We start from the raw sequence: 21,010 nt of genomic DNA, 5'->3' as shown, positions 1-21,010 counted from the left end.
TCAATTTCATTGTGGCTCCGGAAATGTGCTTTAAGCTTCTTTCTGAAACCTAGTGAGCTGCCATTGCTTTTTAAAGCCTGCATAGATAGCTGCCTTTGAAGATAGCGTCCTAAACAAAATGTGAAGCGACTTATTTGGAACAACTCCGCATGACACACAAACAGCACTATTCACAGGGTTGGGTAAAAATAATCAGGATCTTCATTTAAATGATCTCCAGTTGAAATCCCAAGGTCTAGCTTTCACTCTAAGCCTATTTTCATTAGTCATGCGAAAACATTTTTTCGCTGCTGAATCAATGCCACTGCTGATGAATCTTACAAATCTTACAAATGTGATGCAATAAAAAAGACACCGCTGCATCCAGTAGGTCTAGTTGCTACTACATGGATTGAAACCTGCTTAAAAAGATCTATATGGTATGAATATGGGGAGTGTGAATGAAATTCGGACATACTACATCCACTATGTTGTTACTGTCACGTGAACTTGCTTCATTGCCATTCACAAATCCTCTCCTGTGGCCTCATGGGATAGTAATGTGTCCAACGAGTGAGAACTCTACCTGGGTACTTTTGTTTTTTCGAATACTATGAATTTGGTCATACTACTCTTTTCACATGCTGGTTTTTGCTTACTGTATAGTATGGAAGTTTATGGAATATTCGAACACAGCGAGTGTACAGAAAAAATACTGATATGGATTTTTATTTTTTTTAATGGCTGAATATTAGAGAGCAAGATGGCCAATTACCGATATATAGCGGGCATTAGACTGTTTAATTGAAAGGGGAATTCTAATGCTATTTCATGCATTCTGACTTATTTACACTGATAAAGAGTTAGATTCTCATGCAAATCATGAAAGTCTCAAAAAAAACAAAACAAGTTGGACGTACCCAGGTGAAAAACAAGTACACTTCCATAATGTACTTAAGCCTCGTTCAGACTGTCAGCCCAAATCCGATTTTTGTGCAAATCCGATTGAAATCGGATCATATTTAAATAGTCTGAACGGCAACGAACTACATGAAATCCGATTTGTGCAAATCCGTTTCGAGCTGCATTTGTATGTGGTTTGGAATCCTATACAAATCGCATTTCTGGAAATCCGTTTCAGTACCGGTCACATCGGATTTAGCGTAGCTTTTTCACGTCCTCACGCCATGTAAAACGTAAACACGTCAGACGTTTTTGCAGAAAACATGCTGAACATCTTTGCAGAAACAAGCTTGTGTCGTTGCGAAGTGCAAGTCAAGCGGAAAGAAACAATAGACTGCTAGTATACATACCTCTTTGTGTTTTGAAAGTAGTGGAGACTAAAAAAAAACAATGTAGCGGAGACAGCATCACGGAATAAAGCCGCACATTCAAGCTTCCTGCGTTTCTGCCGCTGCCTCACATGACGAAATAATACTACAGCGCAACCGCAACGGTAAGACAACATCTGTATTGCAAACTGTATTGCTGTTACTGTTGTTTTTAGCGGCATTACCATAGAAACCAATGGACATTCAGTAAAAACGAAAGAGCGCTTATGGACACACAAATCGGATATGAACCGTTGCGATACGCTGTGTGGACAGTCAGTTATTCAAATCCGATTCCATCCGGATATGCACAAAATCGGATTTGGGCTGACAGTCTGAACGAGGCTAATGAAGCTTATAAGTGCTCTATTTTCACACACTAATTTTGTACTTATACTAAAAATGATTAATATACTAAAAGGGCGGAATTCTCATACAAGGAATTCCGTCCTTTATGACGTCATGCAGGGCCATACTCTAAAAAAACTTTCTGAAACTTATACGAACCTTGAAGGAGTGTCTTTGGCAAAGAAATATTCTGTCATACCCAGGTGAAAGACAAGTGAACAACAACTAAACTGCACTTTTAACATACTATCTTTGTATTAAAAAAATTGATTTAGTTACCACTTGTAGCACATTTGAACCCATCTTTCATACACTAGTACTACAAGTGGTAACTAAATACATTTTTTTTTTATATGTATTTTTGAGTATGGCCCTGCATGACGTCATAAAAGGCGGAATTCCTTGTATGGGCTCTTCTGTAGGAAGAGTGTGCACGCATCAACCAGAACGAGAGCAAGAGCTCGTCCATCTACGTACTTCATTCGGGTTACGAAAGTCTTCGGGATCTGATTCTGGATCAAATATATATGGTTGGATCTGATTTTTAGCCATAGTTAATTTAAGTCAATAAAGTTTTTGTTCCTGTTTTATTTATATCGGTGTCACAGCTTGCGAACGATTGCTACGCAAAAACTTTGCATGCATGCTTGTGACTCTTTAGCTCCGCCCACAGCACACCTCCAGGAGCTCGACTGTTTTCTGAGAGAAGCGTAAAGCTGTATCTGTCTTCTGTATAAATCTGATAAAACTAAAGACTCATCCAAGATATGAACGATGCAATACTACTCTATAGGTAGGCCTACTCAAGATTCACATGAAACTGACAGAAACTGTGTGTTATGCCCACTTTAAAGACGCATTTACTGCATTTACATTTTTGTTTATTTCCTGTAACATTTACAAAATTAAAGATGAATAATTTGACAATGAATCAGTATGAGGAATATTTTATGCAGGCTACCAGTGCACACTTATAAGATCCAGCAGCTGGATTAAGGTTTGTGGAATTAAGTGTTTATTAGATATTCAAAGAATTGTTCAAATTATATAAATGCTTATTTTCTGAATGCATATGGTATAAGAGAGAGCAAGATAGCATTTGTCTTTCTGCTATTAATAAAAAGGCAAACTCTATAATAATTTTTCATATACCATTTGCTTTCATTGTTTAACAGTTCTGTCACATTTATTTGGCAGAGCTGTTAAACAAAGACTATAAACTAATAAATATGGAGAATGGGCGCTTCTGTGTGTCTTTGCTCAGGCACGGGCATTCTCTGTGAGTCAAAATGAAAGTCTTCCGCTTCCGACAGAAAAATGAATCAGTAATAGTCTTATTCATGGTCGTGAATATTCACATTTTTTAAACTGAAGTTTTGAATGCAAGACACGAGTGTACTGGTCAATAACGTCTCTCTAGCATGTTTTTATAGAAAAACAATAGAAAAGCAGCTTAGTGGAATACAAAAGCATGTTCAGTGTGAATGGCCCCGTAGTGCTCTATAATGCCTTGAAACACTAGATTCAGTAGGAAACTCACTAGATTTTGGAACACAGCTATAATGATGCATAATAAAATTTCAATATTCTTCACATGTACAGCACGCTAAAAAGAAAGGCTTTTATACATCGTCAATGGATTTGGCCATCATATTCCAGAAACAGGGTGAAATATTCCATGACGGGAAAGTTTATGGAAATGCTGACTTCTGCTCCGTCGCTCAGTTCAGCACAAATGAAGTCTTTACACTTTGACTGTAAGTTCCCTTTAAGCTGAGGGTGAATGCATAGGCAAATTAAGCTGAGCATGTATTTCTCTGAAGTGTGACTAACCATGTGTCAATCAGAGCGAGGCAGGCAGCCTGTGTGCTATCAGAGGAGCTCCAGCGGCAGAGCTCTTCACTGCGCCCACAGTCACCCACCGCCGGCCACACAGGACCGAGAGAGAAGAGCGACGATGCTGAAGCTCAGAGCAACACAAAAGCCCCTTTTCATCCCCCTTTCTCCTTTTCCTTTTATAAAAGTGTCGCTTTATCTGTTAGCAATGCACTGAATAGGCGAGAGAGCTGCGCTGGCTACACAATCCAAGAGGAGGAGGGGATGAAGGGAGGGCCGAGTGGAAAATGTCTCCATCAGTTCTTAATCTTTCTGGTCTCCTCCAACAAAGCTGTCACCTTTGAGGAGGTCTCTGTTGAATTATTCAAACCGGAGGTGTGGCGGTGCGGCGACAGCCCCCAGCCCGCGGGACTGGCCGCTCACCGCTCTGTTCACCTTCTCTCCGATGCGGAGACCCAGAGGCTCGAATCAACACAACCGGATGAGTTGTTTTCTAATCCACACAAAGGTAGCCTTTAATTGAAAACATGTCTCTGGTGAATTTACCTCAATATTGACTGTAAACTACTTGCTTTCCCACTTCTCTCTCTCTCTCAACTTCTCTATTGATATCTGAGCACGAGCACTCCATTAGCTTAAAGTGTGAAACACATACTCAAATGTGACTAATTGTTTTAAGAGGGTCCTGAGACAAAAGAGTCAATGAGACCTCAAAGTGTGATGAAGACAAATCTGTCCACCTGCTGACAACACTGAAACCTCCCCCAAAAAGGTTTCACCTTTTGTGTGCGTGTGTGTGTGTGTGTGTGTGTGTGTGTGTGTGTGTGTGTGTGTGAATTTACGGAAACAGCTTTCGAGTTTTCTAATCAGATTATTCTGAATCATTGCATTGTCAGCATAGAAACCAAATTAGGACTTTTAATTCCAATGCAAAGTATTCCTTGCAGGCGTTTTTCCAGGGGACCCTTTCAGCTAAATGCATCAGTGTTCTTTTTATTTATTCACAGGCTGTTTGTAATGATAGTAAACACAGAGATAAAAGCTAATGAAATACTTCCTCGCTAATGCATTCACCCGTCCTCCGGTGAAGCTCTCTGACAGGTCTGCGACTGAAGTTGTGACAAACACGCAGTCATTCTGCAGGTTTGTGTTATGTAAATGGAGACAAAGAGCTGGGCTCTAAATCTGAGTGATTGTTGGTAAAAGCAGCTGCTGGGTCTTATGATGCTTTTAGCACCGCAGTAATCCATCGCAGCTCATTGGAGGATGGAGAGGCCTGGTTGTACTTCACACTACGCTAGACAGATAAGTGTGGACACGGGCAGTGGACAGGTGATTTATTGAAATATGATATGAGATGACTGTCTTTCAGTTGACATTCCAATAGGCAGGAGTGCTAGAAACTGGCACTCATGTGTGTGTGTGTGTGTGTGTATGTGTATCTACTTCATCATATTTTGGGGAGAAATTTGTACCCAAAAGAGCTTTCATTTATAAATAAACTTTTAAAATTATTATTGTGAAAATTTAGAAAATGTATCTGTTCTGTTAGGGTTATGGTGTGGGTTAAAATTAGGTTATGGTATTTATAATTAGCTATACATCAAAACAGCATAAGTCTACGGAATGTTCTCATTTAGATAGCTAATTTTTACATATGAGGACACAAATTTGTTTAATGACATAAGTATTACAAGGAGAAGGTGACTTATGAGGACATTACCTCATGTCCCCATTTTTCAAAATGCTTATAAATCATACAGAGTGAGTTTTTGTTTTTAGAAAGTAAAGCTTCACAAAGTTTCCTGTAAGGGGTAGGGTTAGGTGTAGGGTTGGTGCAGGGCAATAGCACATACCCACGGGTAAACAAGCTAATAAATCACACAGAATTAAGTTTTTTGAAAATCTAAAAATGTAGAAAGTTTCCTGTAAGGGGTAGGTTTAGATGTAGGGTTGGTGTAGGGCAACAGAATATACGGTCTGTACAGTAGAAAAATTACGCCTATGGAGAGTCCCCACAAGGATAGCAAACCAGACATTATATATTTGAACTTTATGCAACATAGCATAAAGTATATATGTTGCATAAAGTTCAAATATATATAATGTTGAATTATTGTAATATTTTATTGACATTTAAAACATTTTCTTTCCAAAAAGTCACTACATTTATTGTTTGATTGATTGATTGATTGATTGATTGATTGATTGCACACTGAGAATTTGGGACATGCTTAGTTGTCATGGAAAAACTGTTTAGCAAAATCACAAATCTTAGTAGTCCTAAAAAAATAATTTTTATGTTAATGTTAAATGTTTTTTTGTTTTTAATTCAAAATGTAGCAATTTTTGGCTTGAAATATGACCTTGCCATTTCTTGATAATTTTTGTGAAATTTACCCTTATTTCAGATTTACTACTGTTTTTTCCTCTTTTAAGTCTGTTTTATATAGCAGACTGTTATTTAATTATATTAAATTATTATTTAGTTATATAACATAATATTAACGAATTTGTAGGGGAAAAAATATAATAATACACACTGTTACCATTACTGTTAAAATGACTAATTTTGTGATATAAAACCACCCAGCCCTACCTGCAAATGTGGTGCTTTGTTACAGGATGTGTTCATAAAGTGCACTTCGTAATTCTTTATCATTGTACGTTGCAACCTTTAGGTGAAGTCATTGATTCATGGGGTGTTTTATAGCGCAATTTTTCGATCTTATCAAAATTCAAATGATTTTATATCCGAGGACTCACATCACGTTAAAGCCCTTCCCACTCAAAGCATAAATACGTCACAGCAGTCACAGTCACCATGACAATAACCGTCCCTCTCTCCGATTCTTCATCGCCTACTCGTTTTCTGATCTCCCTCCATCTCTGTGTTATGAGCAGGCAATGTTTGTGTGCCTGTGTATGTGTGTGTGTGTGTGTGTGTGTTTGAGGGAGTGAATAGAGCTGAATGGCTTTGAGTGGCCAGTCTGTCAGGTCACCTGTAGACAGCGATGGTGGGAGAGGGCTGCTGGCTGAGCCAGAGGGAATTTCTGAAGAAGCCCGAGTGCCCTGATTCACTCTGAATCATTGAAAACCCTCACCATCCACCACAGAGACCTGGGGCCTGTACCATGATGGTAGATGAACAAATTCAGAGTTACAGGATTAGTTTCGAGTTGACAAAACCAAACCACTCCAATCCGCTTTGTTGGTACCATGATGCTGATCATCAACTTTCTTTGTTAACTCAGGCTTTGATCCTGAGTTTATGGAGCACGTGCACATGAATGTGTGACATCACTGATGAACAGCCAATCACGAGCCTTGGTTAAAGGTTGAAGGTTTTGCTAAAGGTTAAGAGATGGAAGAATATGATGCATTTAAATGCATTTACAAAGAAAAAAGTACTTGATCATGAAAGAGGACAAATAAAAGAAATGATCTTGCTTTATCAGTGCAGTCACAAGTGAAACTTGTTAAGTTAGCTTATATAGTTGGAAATATACAGCGCGTGCACATGAAAATGTGACATCAGTAATGAGCAGCCAATCACATGCCTTCACTTCTTGTGAGAGAGTCAGTGCGAAGATTAAAAGATTGAACAATATGAAGAATTTAAACACATTTACACAGCACGATCATGAAACGATCTATCCATGAAAGAGGAAAACTTAAAGAAAACATCTTACCATATAAGTGCAAGTAAAAGTTGTAAAGTTAGTTGATAGAGCTGATAATATTTATAGGTATAAAAACACTTAAAAATCTAAGCTCATATGTTGTCATGTTTAAAGCTTTTAACTCTAAAACTTATATTGAATATTATCTATATGTTTACATTGATTTTTAAATAAAAGCTTAATAATTACTATTAAACTAAGCTGGCTTGTGTAATGGATTAAGGATATAATAATTATATAAATAGTATCAAATAATTATAAAAAATAATCATCTCTAAAAATCAGATGATTTTATCTTTAAAAATGTTTTACTGTGTAGCGTCCTTTAATTTGGAGTAAGATAAACTGGAGGAGTGGCTTTATTGCGTCAGAGACGTGTCACTTTGCTTGAAGCTGATTGGTCAAATTTCGGTTTGAGATCTCTAAACCAGAACATAACCTGCCCCGGAGCAGGCTAGCAGTGGAGTGTACGTTACTATGGCAATGAACGCAGCTAAAAGCCAAGCCACTTTCATGGTACCTAAAAACCAGGATTGGTGCAAAGTATACTGAAATTTACCTGGCCAGCCAGCTAATCCGGCTTCATGGTACAGGCCCCTCTTCTATCTATCTATCTAGCTATCTGTATTTGTTTTGTCATGCCATTTAATGTATTTCCAAGTTATTCAGTTAGATTTTATTAATTTATTAATAAATTATTAATAAATAATAATTTATTTTATTATATTTTTCCACAGGGTGTTTTGCTATGATCAAACTGAGCCTGAATGGATGCCAGTCACATATTTGAGAATATAAATGATAATTATATGATAAAACAGAGGTTTAATGTTTTAATAATATCTGTCAGATGGGTTTTGATTTGGTCCAAGGAGCATATCAAAAGAATTTGAATGGAAAATAAAAGGTTGATTTAATTTTGAATTATGTAAATCAAGGGGATCTCTGGAAGCACAAAAAATATTTAACCAGAAAATGAGGGGTTAAATCTTGGAATACATCCATTTTAACAGTTTTAACAGTACTGTGCACTGATACTAGCTACAGAGAAGCTGATACATGAGTATTGCTTAAAATGGAGACATTTCAAACAAAAACAGAGCATTTGAGCTGTGTACTCCTCCTTTAATGCAGCAGAGAATGTGACAGTATGTGTCAGAATGGTTTCCCCCTACATAGGGCGCATGTATTTGGTACGATAAACCTCTTCATTAGCCGGTCACATGTTACGCCCGAGGGCAGAAGCGTTATTTTTGTTCATTTGTCATCTTGAGCGCACAGCCGAGTGAACAGGGGTTGTCAGTGAATGCACAAGACGGCTTGCATACATGCACATACGCACACACATATACACATAGCAAGCAGCTTACTAGGACTGTGCTCATTGACCTGATAAATTCATATGAAAATGCTGCAAAATAAACACACCAAGACACGTTTACTTTTGTATTTACATATAAAATGGACTCCTGTAGTGTATGTGTGTATTTGTATGCACTCCAACACATGCACACAAAAAAATAGACTAATGGTATTTGACTCTCTCTCTCTCCTCTGCTCTCTGTTCTTCATGGCTGCAGGAACATTTCGAGGTGTCTGTAAGAAGATTGACCACTTTCCGGAGGATGCAGATTATGAGCAGGATGCAGCAGAATATTTACTACGTAAGTCTGTCAAAACAACACACATCAGGGGCGTTTTCTCTAAGGAGGCAAGGCACCTCTTCAAAATAAATTGGATGAGAAAATAATCGAATATAAAAAAGGCAAAACAAAATATGAGCTGAATAAAGTGTAAATGAGTGTAAATCACTCATTTTTATGAACTAGCACCGTCCAACAGTGATACCAGCAGATAAAGGGGAGGCAGTGTCTCTTTTGGCTTCTTTTGGTCCTCATTGAGTTCCTATAACGTGACGTAAATGTAAGGGCAGGGGATAGTAAAATTGCTATCAATTGCAACCAGTTATCACAAATCTCATGCTTTCCACAAAAATATTAAGCAGCACAACTGTTTCCATCATTGATAATAATCAGAAATGCTTCTTGAGCAGCAGATTAGTATATTAGAATGATTTCTAAAGGATCATGTGACACTGAAGACTGGATAATGGTTGCTGAAAATTCAGCTTTGATCACAGGAATAAATGACATTTTTATAAACATTCAAGTAGAAAATGGTTATTTTAAATTGTAATATTATTTCACAATACTACAACTTTTTTCTGTGTTTTTATCAAATAAATGGAGCCTTGGTGAGCATAAGAGGCTTCTTTTAAACATTCAGAAATATTACAGACCCTTAACTTTTGAGCGGTAGTGCAAGCGTACAGTAATGTTATAGTATTGGTTGCATATTGCTACTTTAAGATAAAACTCTGTTCTCATATAAACCTCAAATGAAACATGAATTTATACTGGACTAAAAACTCAGACGTAGAGAGAGGACTCTGTACAAGTCCGGTCTCCCCCACACATCTCAAACATCTCACAATCACCCAGACTGATGATATGCATAGAGAAGGGTCATATTGGTCAGATGGATTTTTCTCGTTTAGCCCTGCTGGGTTTCTTCAGTTTCTGCAATGACCTCCACACTTTTACCATCTTATAGATTAGGTGCAGCGTGTCTTGAAATTGCTTGGTGACTGAAGCTGAACAAAGTAGATGCACGCATTCAAGCATGTCATGGTTTATGCTTAGTGATAAATCATGCTTACCCACAAGCCTTTACACTGTCATGGCCATTTGGTTGTACTATTTAAGTGACATCTTTTTTAACGGCCCCCCTGTGTAAATTCGTACATATTCTTGGAATATGTTTGTTCTGTCATTTGTGTTTTTACTTGTGTGTCAATGACATTATTTACAATGAGGTGCCCAGCAGATTCCTGTGATAATGAACCTGTCACACGTTAAAGGGATACTTCACCAAAAAATGAACATTCTGTTATTGTTTACTCTATTAAACCTGTACGCTGTTATTTGTCCTGTGGAAAACAGAAGTAGAACATTTTTAGGAATCGTTATGCATGAATGAACAAACTGTGCAGCATCAAACTGGACTGGTCTTTTAACTTTTTATTTGTTTTAATTTCATGATTTCTATTCATCCCCTGCCACTCACCCACCCACCCACATTAATTTATTTTATTTTCCCTCTGTTCAATTAAAAATGTGAGGGGAAAAAAGCGAAAATGAAGTAAAGCGGTGGTTTCCTCAGTGATGTCCATTTATCAAAAAGCAGCCAAATCAATCATGTGTAATTTAAATAAATATGTGTGGAGAGGGAAAATCTAACAATACTGCTAATGACCCATAAATACACCCTGGACATCAGTAATTAGACCTTTTACAGTAATAGGCATCTAGAGGTACAGTTATAAATTATAATATTATTTGCGTAATAATTATTTAATAATAATGTTTTTTGTATTATATACACTTTTGGCGAATATATAAGTCAAGTGTGGGCAAATGATAACCATACCTGAAAATACTAGGAGTTATGCATTCAACAGGGTTGGAAATATGTTATTTCTGATATGTAAAATGTATAATCGGTTAATCCCCAATGTTAGTGTAGAATGTATTGATGTTTATTTTTATTTTTTTCCTTCATATTACGATGTACAACTGAGTGTAATGGATTATCGGGAAAAAAAATGTAGTGACTTAGTTCTATTCTTTAATTGTTAATGGGATATTGGGATGTAAGCTTTCACTCAAAAAAAAAAAAAGTAATGAATGCAAGCTTGCAGCTGATGGTGGATGGATGGGATTTTATGCATATTAATGGTGTTTTCACATATACAGGTATTACACTTTAAAGGGACGGTTCATCCCAAAATGAAAATTCTGTCATTAATTACTCACTCTCATGTCGTTCCAAATTTCGGAACACAAAGTAAGATATTTTTGATGAAATCCAAGAGCAAAGAAACTACTACGATCAAAGCCCAGAAACATAGTAGGGACTACATTGTGGTACTCTCGTGAATGGCTGCAGAGACTGACTGGAAGAGAAAAGGTATAAATAGGAAAAATACAAGCATATGGGTTTAGAATGACAGAATGTAATTTTTTATTTTTGGATGAAATATCCCTTTAACAAAGAGTCCCAAGAGCAGCCTTCCACACTTATGAGACTGATGTGATGTGAGATCTTACTGCATGTAAACAACAAACCACAACAAGCGGGGTTTCTGCCAATAACTATTTACACTAGGCATCTCAGACTGAAGTTTCACAGGGGGCGAGTCTAACATGATCGGTGTCGGCATGTCGACTGTTTGTGCAATCGAGAAGCCACAGATACAGACATCCTACCCAGACTTTAAGGGCAATAAGGTCTTCTGCGTTACAGCTCCATTTGCTGCCCTGTTCATAATGCTATTGGCATGTCATTCAGAACAATGCAGTGAAATACATTCATGAGCACTACAAATATACATTTCTGAGCAAAACAAAAGAGCTGATTTTGAAGGGAAATGCAGTTGAAAAGCTTTTCCCTTCTCTGTTTTTTTCTCTGCCTTTGATTCTCTCGATTTTTATCTGTGTCTCTCATGGCGTACTTTAGTTGCCCTTGAGATGGCTGTTTCTCCCTGTGAGCATTGTTCTAATTTCTCTGTTATTCGTTTGAAGCAGAGGGCTGTGTCCTCTGGCCTAACATGTTCTGCATGCAAGTTCAGACGGGCATTTTACATTCTGCCCTGCACATCTTTGTGTACAAAATGCCCACCGTACAGACTTCAGGGGATTCACGAGGCTGATAACCTCGACTTGTTAACCAGAGAGGCCGTCCGTCCGGTTTTCCATCTGAAAAGTCTCAGCCAAGCATGAAAAAAAATGTTTCAGTTCTCCCACAGAGGTCTTACCCTACGTAGATCTTACCTGTCAGCGAGACGATGGACCCATCAAGGACGCAGATGTCATCCTTTTTGTTGCATGCTAATGCTCTGTACAATCCTCCTCAATAAATATCTCCCGTTTCCAGCTGTAATTAAGCACGGCTCGGCCACTGATCCATTTTTCAAGGATGGCAGGAAAATTGGATGATGGAGGAGTATTTTGTCTTCCCCTGGGCATGAATATATTAATGAGGTGTGCCATGGGAGACTGCTGATCCACTGAGGAGAGAGAAATGAAGGAGAGGGAAGGAGAGTGACATTTGTTAGAGAAAAACACCATCAAAATAAATAGTCATTTTGGCATATAGTAACACAAAATGTCTGCCAAATGAATTTTAGATATTATAGAAATAAATGTGTTTTGGTATAAATTAGAGCATCCTTGCAAATGAATTTATGAAATATAATGAAAATAAATTCATGAAATATATAAACTGTATATACAGTATTTATATAAAGACAGTTTTTGTAATCAGCAATTAAAAAATTCAAAATTTTAAATGAATTTCATGGAATGTCATTCTATACTACTTACTGTTTGGAGCCTCATTTTAAATTAAGGAATTAAAATGTACTTTTAAAGGCATTCTAAATTCAGTTCTGACCCACAACATTGACATGACTGTGTAACAATTCTTTCTTGAAGACTGGATTATAAAACGTGCTGTTCTTGCATGAATGTTCTGTGATTTGCATTTTTTTTTTTTTTTTTTTTATAAAGAGCTGGTTTGCATAGCTACCAGTGTTTTATTGTTTATATAAATATCACTGTCAGTTTATACATGCACTGGGGTAAGGAAAATGTATAGGCTAAATTTCAGAAAAAGCTAAACTGACATATTTTCCTATCACATTCACTGGTTATTTCATCTGTAGACATGATTGCCCCTCTTGTCCCAAAATATTTATTTCTTAGAGGAGAGGCGCTCAGAAGGGCAAATGCTGCAGCGCTGCGGTATGCATAGCAATAGCATACTGATAAGGGCAGTCAACTAGGCTATTGACATTGATCCTGACACTCTCAGACGCCCCTCCTTTAGCTTTTATCCTATTTCTGAAGAGGCTGATCAAGCTTGATCTGAGGCAGAGTGAAGGAGCGAGGAGTTCAGCCAGTCTGAGAAGCCTCGTGTGTACTGCGTTTTCTGATCCAGAACTGTCCGCAAATAATTGGCAGGAAGTACGAAGCATTTTGGACAGATGCTGTCTGTTGCAGTGCTCAAATCTATGAAGACTTAACTAAACACAGCGCTTCAAGGAGACATTCTTTCTGTAGAGCACCATCAGATGGCTCGCTCGGGATGAAGTGCTCCAATGCTGGGTTATTAGACCAAATACTTCTGACGAGACAGACTGATTTAAACCATAAATCAAAAAACAAACAAACATAAAAGTCATTGTATCAGTAAATCTAAAAGGCATAGTTCACCTTCCACAGAATCATAGATGTATATTTAAGAAATAAAGTATGAGAAGACATCATATTACAAATATTTCTACATAAAGACCATTTTAGGCATGACACAGTGGATCAGACTCTACACTCTTATTCAAAATTTTGGGGTCAGTAAGAATTAAATTGACCAAAAGTGACAAGGAAAATGCTAAACAAATACAAAAATTGTATTAATCATTTGGTACAATGCACTTATTGTGTACATACATGTTTTTACATTGTACTTATTTTTTTAAATACCTATATGTAATTACATCTGCAATTAATTTCTGTAATTACATTTATAATTACACCGTTGACCCATCCCTTACACCTTAACCAACCCTGAAACCTACCCATACCACCAAACCTGTCCCTAACCTCACCCGTATCCCACCTCAATAGCAGTAAAAGTGTTGTGCAATACAGTATGAACACAGTAAGTACATTGTACTTATTTTTTTGATGCAAGTACATAGTAGTTAAGGCCACCTAATATAAAGTGTGACCAGATATTCTTATTGAACTTTCTATTTTTATTTTATTTATTTTAAATCCTGAAAAAAGTTTCAACAAATATATTAAGCAGCACAACGTTTTTCAACATTGATAATAATATGTTGTAATAATATTCTGAAGAATCATGTAACACTAAAAATTGCACCCCATTGAGAGCTTTATTTAAAATGCTTAATATATAATAAAAATATTAAAGACAAAAAATTTTTATTTCAATCTGACATTCTTCTCTTAGATATAAAATATATGTCCTGACATTTTAAATATACGGTCAATTTATATTGCGTAAAAATACCTCCTTATTACCTTAAGGAGGTATTTCTATCCAGTCTACGCCTTAAACTTATTTTTGTTAGTGCCTAGTGAGTTTTTTACTTAAATAAAATAAGCTAATTAAGATGTTACCACTTACTGAGATTCACCCTACATAAAGTAATTTAAGTAATTTAATTATTTTTTTTAGTGTAAGGATAATATTTGGCCTGTATGTGTGCTGTGCAGTGATAAACAGTAGCTGGTGGACAGGTGTTTGCATCATAGATGCAGTATATTGTTTATTTTAGTACAGTTTGCATCCAACTAGCATCCAGTGCTCTGTTTTCTAAATAATCAATTTAAGCATAAATGGACTTTTGAATATGATCTGTCTTTCACATAAAAAATATTTTCAGATTCTTTATATGGCGAGTTTCCATCTGTACTATTTACAGTGACACTAATATGGTTGGGTTTGCTTGTATTTCCCTCAGGAGCAGTGAGAGCATCCAGCATCTTCCCCATCATGAGCGTTGGGCTTCTGTTCATGGGAGGTTTGTGTGTGGCTGCCAGTGAGTTTTACAGGAGCAGACACAATGTCATCCTCAGTGCTGGAATCTTCTTTGTCTCTGCTGGTAAGAGTTTAAATACCACCGACTGCATCAGTGCAAGCGCGCTTAGCCTGTTTATATTTTTAGCTTTAGCATACTTCCGTCTTTCCGAACCCCAGTCAGTTGTCCGAACCAGGGTTTCCCCTCAAGACGGAGAGTATCGTTGGGTTCAGAATACAGCATGTCGAGAATGGATTAGTTCACAAACAGGTTAGGATGTCGTCCTCCCCATAGACTCCGCAGATCCGTGTTGACTTCTCAGATTAACTCTGATTATTGACAAAGGAAATGGATGGGCCGGCTCGAGCAGTGTAAACAAACAGCAGGCCAGCATATTGACCCACTGCTGTAGTTCTGGCCTGGGAAAGGGTGACAGACGGGGGATCCTCAAACAGAACTGCATGTTGGTCAAATATTTAGAGAAGACCCCATTAGTACCTCATGAGCACACAAATGAGCCCAACTCCCTCCGTTACAATTGAATTATGATGAATCAGTCCTTATGATTGCAGCGGACGCGCTGCCGATGACAGAGCGTTGCTTTGTACACAACAATGCGCTTGGAATCGCCTCGTCCTATTGGTTATGATCTAAATATTCAACAGCAAACTGCTAATTATTTACCCTTCAATATGATGGCGATGATAAAAAGCTAATTAAAATGTTTCAATTGTTCTTTTTTTCTGTGTTCCGCATGGCTGATAAGCGATGCATTCTTGTGTAATGATATGGAATGATGAGCCACAGCTGCGTGCTGAGCCGGAACTTTCTCTCTGTCTCTGTCTCTCTTTCTTTTCTCTCTTGCCCTCTCCTCTGCTGTTACTCCTCACGCAGGCCTAAGTAACATCATCGGCATTATCGTGTACATATCCGCCAATTCGGGCGACCCCGGCCAGAGTGACTCGAAGAAGAGCTACTCATACGGCTGGTCCTTCTACTTCGGCGCGCTCTCCTTCATAATGGCCGAGATGGTGGGCGTGCTCGCCGTGCACATGTTCATCGAGAAACACAGGAAGCTGCGTGCCAAGTCCCGCACCGAGCTGATCAAGAAGTCGGCCTTCAGTCGCATCCCCAGCTACCGCTACCGATTCCGCCGGCGCTCTAGCTGCCGCTCCAGCGAGCCTGCCTCGCGTGATGCTTCGCCCATGGGCAAGAGCGGGTACACGGGCCCCGCTGCGGCAGACATCTCCATGTACACCCTGTCCAGGGATCCCTCCAAGGCGGCAATGGGTGCCTTGCTCAACTCTGAGAGGGAGTTTTTGCAGGCTCACAACTCCAACGCTAAGGACTTCAAAGATGCGGCCAACAGGAGGACCACTCCAGTCTGAGAAAGTTTAAGCACAGAGGAAGTGCCACGGCCAAGACGTTACAACCACAGACTTGAGCTGGACCCCAGCAGGAAGAAGAAGAATTCACTCGAGGCCTGCAGGGCTATAACCCTCTTTCTATAACATTATATATAAATATAGATGGTAATTGTTAGATCATTGGTGCTTCCTTTTAATCCTCATTTTTCAGTCACTGTTTCTGTCGTTTCACCTGACTCACACATCCCTCCCCCTAAGGGCTACTCGAGTAGAATGCTAGTCCTCTCCTCAATGTCATTTGTTCTGCGACTGGAGTTCCTGAAGTGGTAGCCCAGCGAAACTGTGAAGCCCTCTGAGGGGGAGGATTGTATCGCTTCTGACAGACGAACCGAAAGGCTGTCCCGATACTCGCCTTATGCACAGCTCAGTAGCCCATAGCTGGTGAGTGCTGCCTCACACTCACAAGATTGTATACATTGTTGGTTTCTCTCCTGGGTCGGAAATTGAGCCCACAACTAGTGCCACTGTCTCATGCTGATCACCCCCCACTCATCCCACCTACACGCTGCCCACAAGCTGCTTGGCCAGGCTCTGCATGCCATCCACACAGTTCTGTTATTTATTTATTTATTTTATGTTTACTCCCATTATTTCCATTGCAAAAACCCCTGCATAAACTTTTATAACAGGGTTAAAATGCTTGTTATTAAATATGATCTTTTAGCCCACCAGAGTTTTTTGGTATTACATTGTTTTCATTGAAATTTTAATGATTTACAATTTTCTGTGAAATACAATGAGAAATCCTTGATAAGAGGTTTACTGGAGGCCCTTGTGCTTATTAATATGTATATTGTGGTCATTATTATACCATAGAGTTTTTTTTTTTTTTTTTTTTCACCTGTTAGCGAAAGAAAAGCAGTTGGCTGCCAAATGTAGATTTCTTAATTGTCTATAGTTCAAATATTTTTGGAGAAAATATTGTTCATACATTTACCAAAAGCTGTGCATCAAGAGTTTATAAAAATCAGAATGTTATGAAATCAAATGGAACTGCCCTGAGTACTTGGACCATTCACATATCACGAATAGACAAGCCTCTAAAGGGGCTGATGGTATTTTCAGGTTCAAGTCTATACACAATAACAAAACAACAACAAACGCTATGCTTATGAACATGCATACAACACTTCTTTGAAAATATATACTGCTCATTCTATCTACATGCTACATCAATGCTATACTGAACTTAACTACAAAATATAAATGTATACTGTAATTTAGCTGCTTAGTTAATGTTATCAATATCATACTGATGAATATAAACTCCAAGGGCTTTTGGTTTTCAAATAACAAGCATACAAGGGCTTTAAAGAAGTTCAGCCAACAGAGAAAACAACAGATCTGCCCTTAAAAATAGTTACATTGAAAAAAAAAGAAAAATTCTTTACCATGTATGCAAAACACATCCAGATGTAATGATATAATGTATACAGTAAGTTTTCCTTCGCATCTGTCGCAATTATTAATCCCCTTGTCAGTTAGGTAGACACGGAAGTAGATCCTGAAGCATCTATAATAATGTAGTTTTTCCAGAAATTCACCTCATTTCAGAACACCCAAGAGCTGACATGCATGTACTTTAGCCTCCAGATTCATGCAAGCCAGTCATTCATCTCCAGTTTTATTTCATTCAGCTTACCGAAGTCATGCTAGCGATCTGCCGCCTCACTGGGAATATTACTGTAAATGTTGCCTTTTATTTGGATCCACTTTATGTTGTGAAATTGTGCTGTTCTGGGTCCAAAACTAAGTGTTTCATATTTGAAGGAGTCCACCGGAGTGCATTGGGCACAGCTGAACAGTTTAACCCTTCAAGTCTCTCTCAGAGCACCTAGTGCCTGTCTCTTCTGCCTACTCCGAGCACCCGTCGCTGGGTCTCTCACTTTCGCTCGCTTGCTCCTTCATCTCCATCACAGCCTCGCATCAGCTCCTCTTACCAGGACTGTTATTGCTCAGCCAATCACATCCATAGATTCTTAGGCCCTGTCACTCACCACTTAGGCCTGCAACATTGTGTATGTGACCTCTCAATGAAAACAGCAGTCTCAGCTTGAAACATGCTGTAGAAAAAAGCACACCTTTTAAATACAGTAGTTTACATCAATAAAGATAATAGTCGGAGAGATATTTAAAGATTTAGAAAAATAAAGTCAGTTTTAAGAATGCCAACAATGCACTCTTTGTCTTCTTCACAAAATGTGTGCAAACTGACCTTCAAATTTGAAATAATGAGGAAACGAGAGCATTGATGTATCATAACTACAGTGTTTTGGTTCAGAATCAGGGATGGAAGAATATTAATGTCAACATGAAATCAAAATTGACCCAATTTACTTTCTTAATGCACATTCCAAGTCGGTGCACATTATTCCAAAGAAATTAATAAAAGCAAACTATTTGATTTTCCTTTTCACCTGATATCAACAGGTCTCCAGACTAAATAAATATTACTATGACACTACAATTGCTATGCTAAAGAATATTTTGTTGAATATTTAAATCTTTTGAATTTCTTATGTTGCATAAAAATTCTGTTGTGAATCTGTCTTAATTAGAAGTGACGTTCCTAGTTCACTTTGAATTGGACATAATTGGAAAAATGACTCGTGATTCAGTGAGGCAGTGAGTTGAAGGCTGATTTGTGGATCTTTTTGACTGACTCTTTCAAAAGAACCACTTTATAAGAGTCATTTGCTCATGAATCAAACATCACGGCTCGTGTTGTGAATGAAACTCTCTGATGTTTTCTCTGAAGTCGTCTTTTCACTGTCTCTGACAGCTGACAAACAACAGACCTAATGTTCCAATCACATGCATATGCAAAATCTTAGGCAAATTCTTGAATCTGATTTGAACTTTGTGTACTGAAATATTTGAACTTTTGCAGCTATACTATATGCAGCTGCCCAACCATATGTTATGTATTTTAATCAAAACTATGAGCGAGGTGAGAATTATAATTCTTAAATAATTATTACATTTTGAAAGTTCTGTGCAAACTGCCTCTCCGAGGGAGAAATGCAACAAACATGTGAAGAGTGTATTTGCAAAAAGCGATAAACGCCACTTTAAAAAAAAAAAGAGCTGATTGCCGTGCATTATTCTCCACATATAGTGCAAACTGTGTTTGAATGTAGCGAACTGAACCCTAAACACGCTTTGGTTAAAAAGCCGGTATTGTTCACTTTCAAGGCATCGCCAGTTTGGGGCAGTATATTATTTTTTTGTCCAAAAAAAATTGTGAAAAATATCACCATTGTAGGCTTATGTCATTCATGCTGCATCGAGAATTGCAATAATAACTCAGATCATCATTCTGAGAGAAAACTGGATAATGCAGAATGTTTTTTCGCTTTTTTTCTATGTGTAAAAACACCAAAGGAAGCAGGTCCAGGAGAAGACGCCGAATAGTAAATCTGTTAAAGGTGGGGTAAGTGATTTCTGGTAGCCAATGTTGATATTTCAAATCACCAAAACAAACATGTCCCTACCCCAAAAGGGTCTCGCCCCTATTTTGATAGCTCCGCCCCACACATATGTACGCAACCCAGGCAATGATTAGTTCTGTAAAACAAAGCAAAACTCATTATAATCAGAGATGCTGTCTACAGCTCGAAACAACTAATCCCCGACAGTAAACTGTTGCCGCGTTCTATTTATGACGTATTGACACAAATGCTTTAACACGCTTTGTCACATCCAGTTTAGACAGACTTTAGCTGTTGCGACGCGGCGCGACACGACGTCATGTCTCGTCCGGAGTAGACACGGTGTAAGCCTTGTTTTGTTCTGCAGACGTTTTCCTCTTTTGTTTTTTATCCACCATCTCTATCTTTCTGTCGTCGCTAGGCTCAGCTAATGTCCGTCATGTGCACTGAGCGCTCTCTCTTCCACATCATGAGTAGACACTCAGTTTTCTAAAGCGTTTTTGAAAAAGATACATACCCCACCTTTAATGTCACTGATTAAACCCACTGCCTCTCACTCAATAAAATAATCACATTTCTTTGTGTTTTTGAAAGATTTGATTTTGTTGGTTTAATAATTAACATTACCTTCTTTGAGTATGACTCTCACTAGGCTTGAGAATTAGCAGAACTTGAACAGGGGACTTTCTAAAATGCTTAAAGTGGCTTATTGTACCAAGACAGTGATAAAGACAAAATTGTAAAGCATATACTATGTGCAGATACGCATAATAAGCTCAAAATGTGAACGCAACGCGTTTATTTACGCTAAGCATTTTCCTCTCATAAGAACAAGCTTAATGCACCGAGACAGTGATAATAAAAGACCACATTCTGTACACACCTTACTAATAAATCATAATATGTGCAGAAAAACAGATGAGCCGAAAATATGAACATTAAATATCACTGTCTTAATCCATAAGCGTTTTCTACATTACGGTTTTCTAAAGGGAGGAAAACGCTTAACGTTTAAACATGTCATGTTAAAATTCTGGCTCACCTGCATGTCTTTTAGCATCACTGACTTAGTACATTATACCAGCATTTTAAAATGCAACAAAACTATTCACAAGCTCCTAGGGATTTGATTTTGCTTGTCATTTGTTGAAATAAATATAAAAATACAGCGAGTTTGTGACTCGCTGAATGTGATTCTCCTCCGTGGCCATGGAAAAATTAATATTTATAATGACAACAATTATTCTTTGTCATTTAAAAGTTTCCAACAAAGAAATGAATCGACTTCTGTCAGCTTGTTGAACACACT

At 38.0% G+C, this 21,010-nt stretch overlaps 1 protein-coding gene across 3 annotated transcripts in view; it reads left to right on the top strand.

Annotated features, from left to right (window-relative positions):
• cacng3b (calcium channel, voltage-dependent, gamma subunit 3b) overlaps nucleotides 1-18,709 on the top strand; it is a 31,984-nt gene extending 13,275 nt beyond the window's left edge. Inside the window, exons 1-5 of one of the 3 annotated variants that reach the window (XM_058771862.1) lie at nucleotides 1,220-1,435; nucleotides 3,506-4,002; nucleotides 8,758-8,841; nucleotides 14,787-14,927; nucleotides 15,738-18,709. In XM_058771862.1, coding sequence (XP_058627845.1) covers nucleotides 3,759-4,002; nucleotides 8,758-8,841; nucleotides 14,787-14,927; nucleotides 15,738-16,231 — 963 coding nt within the window. In that variant the 5' untranslated portion in view covers nucleotides 1,220-1,435; nucleotides 3,506-3,758 and the 3' untranslated portion in view covers nucleotides 16,232-18,709. Of the gene's footprint in view, nucleotides 1-1,219; nucleotides 1,436-3,260; nucleotides 4,003-8,757; nucleotides 8,842-14,786; nucleotides 14,928-15,737 lie in introns of those variants that run through there. The other 2 variants (XM_058771861.1, XM_058771863.1) reach the window with 2 other exon arrangements.
• Nucleotides 18,710-21,010: the final 2,301 nt, after the last annotated feature.

This window comes from Onychostoma macrolepis, chromosome 03, assembly GCF_012432095.1.
Source record: "Onychostoma macrolepis isolate SWU-2019 chromosome 03, ASM1243209v1, whole genome shotgun sequence".
NCBI classification, from domain to species: Eukaryota; Metazoa; Chordata; class Actinopteri; order Cypriniformes; family Cyprinidae; genus Onychostoma; species Onychostoma macrolepis.
The sequence above is the reverse complement of the archived record's forward strand: the minus strand, read 5'-3'. Positions and strand labels throughout refer to the sequence as shown.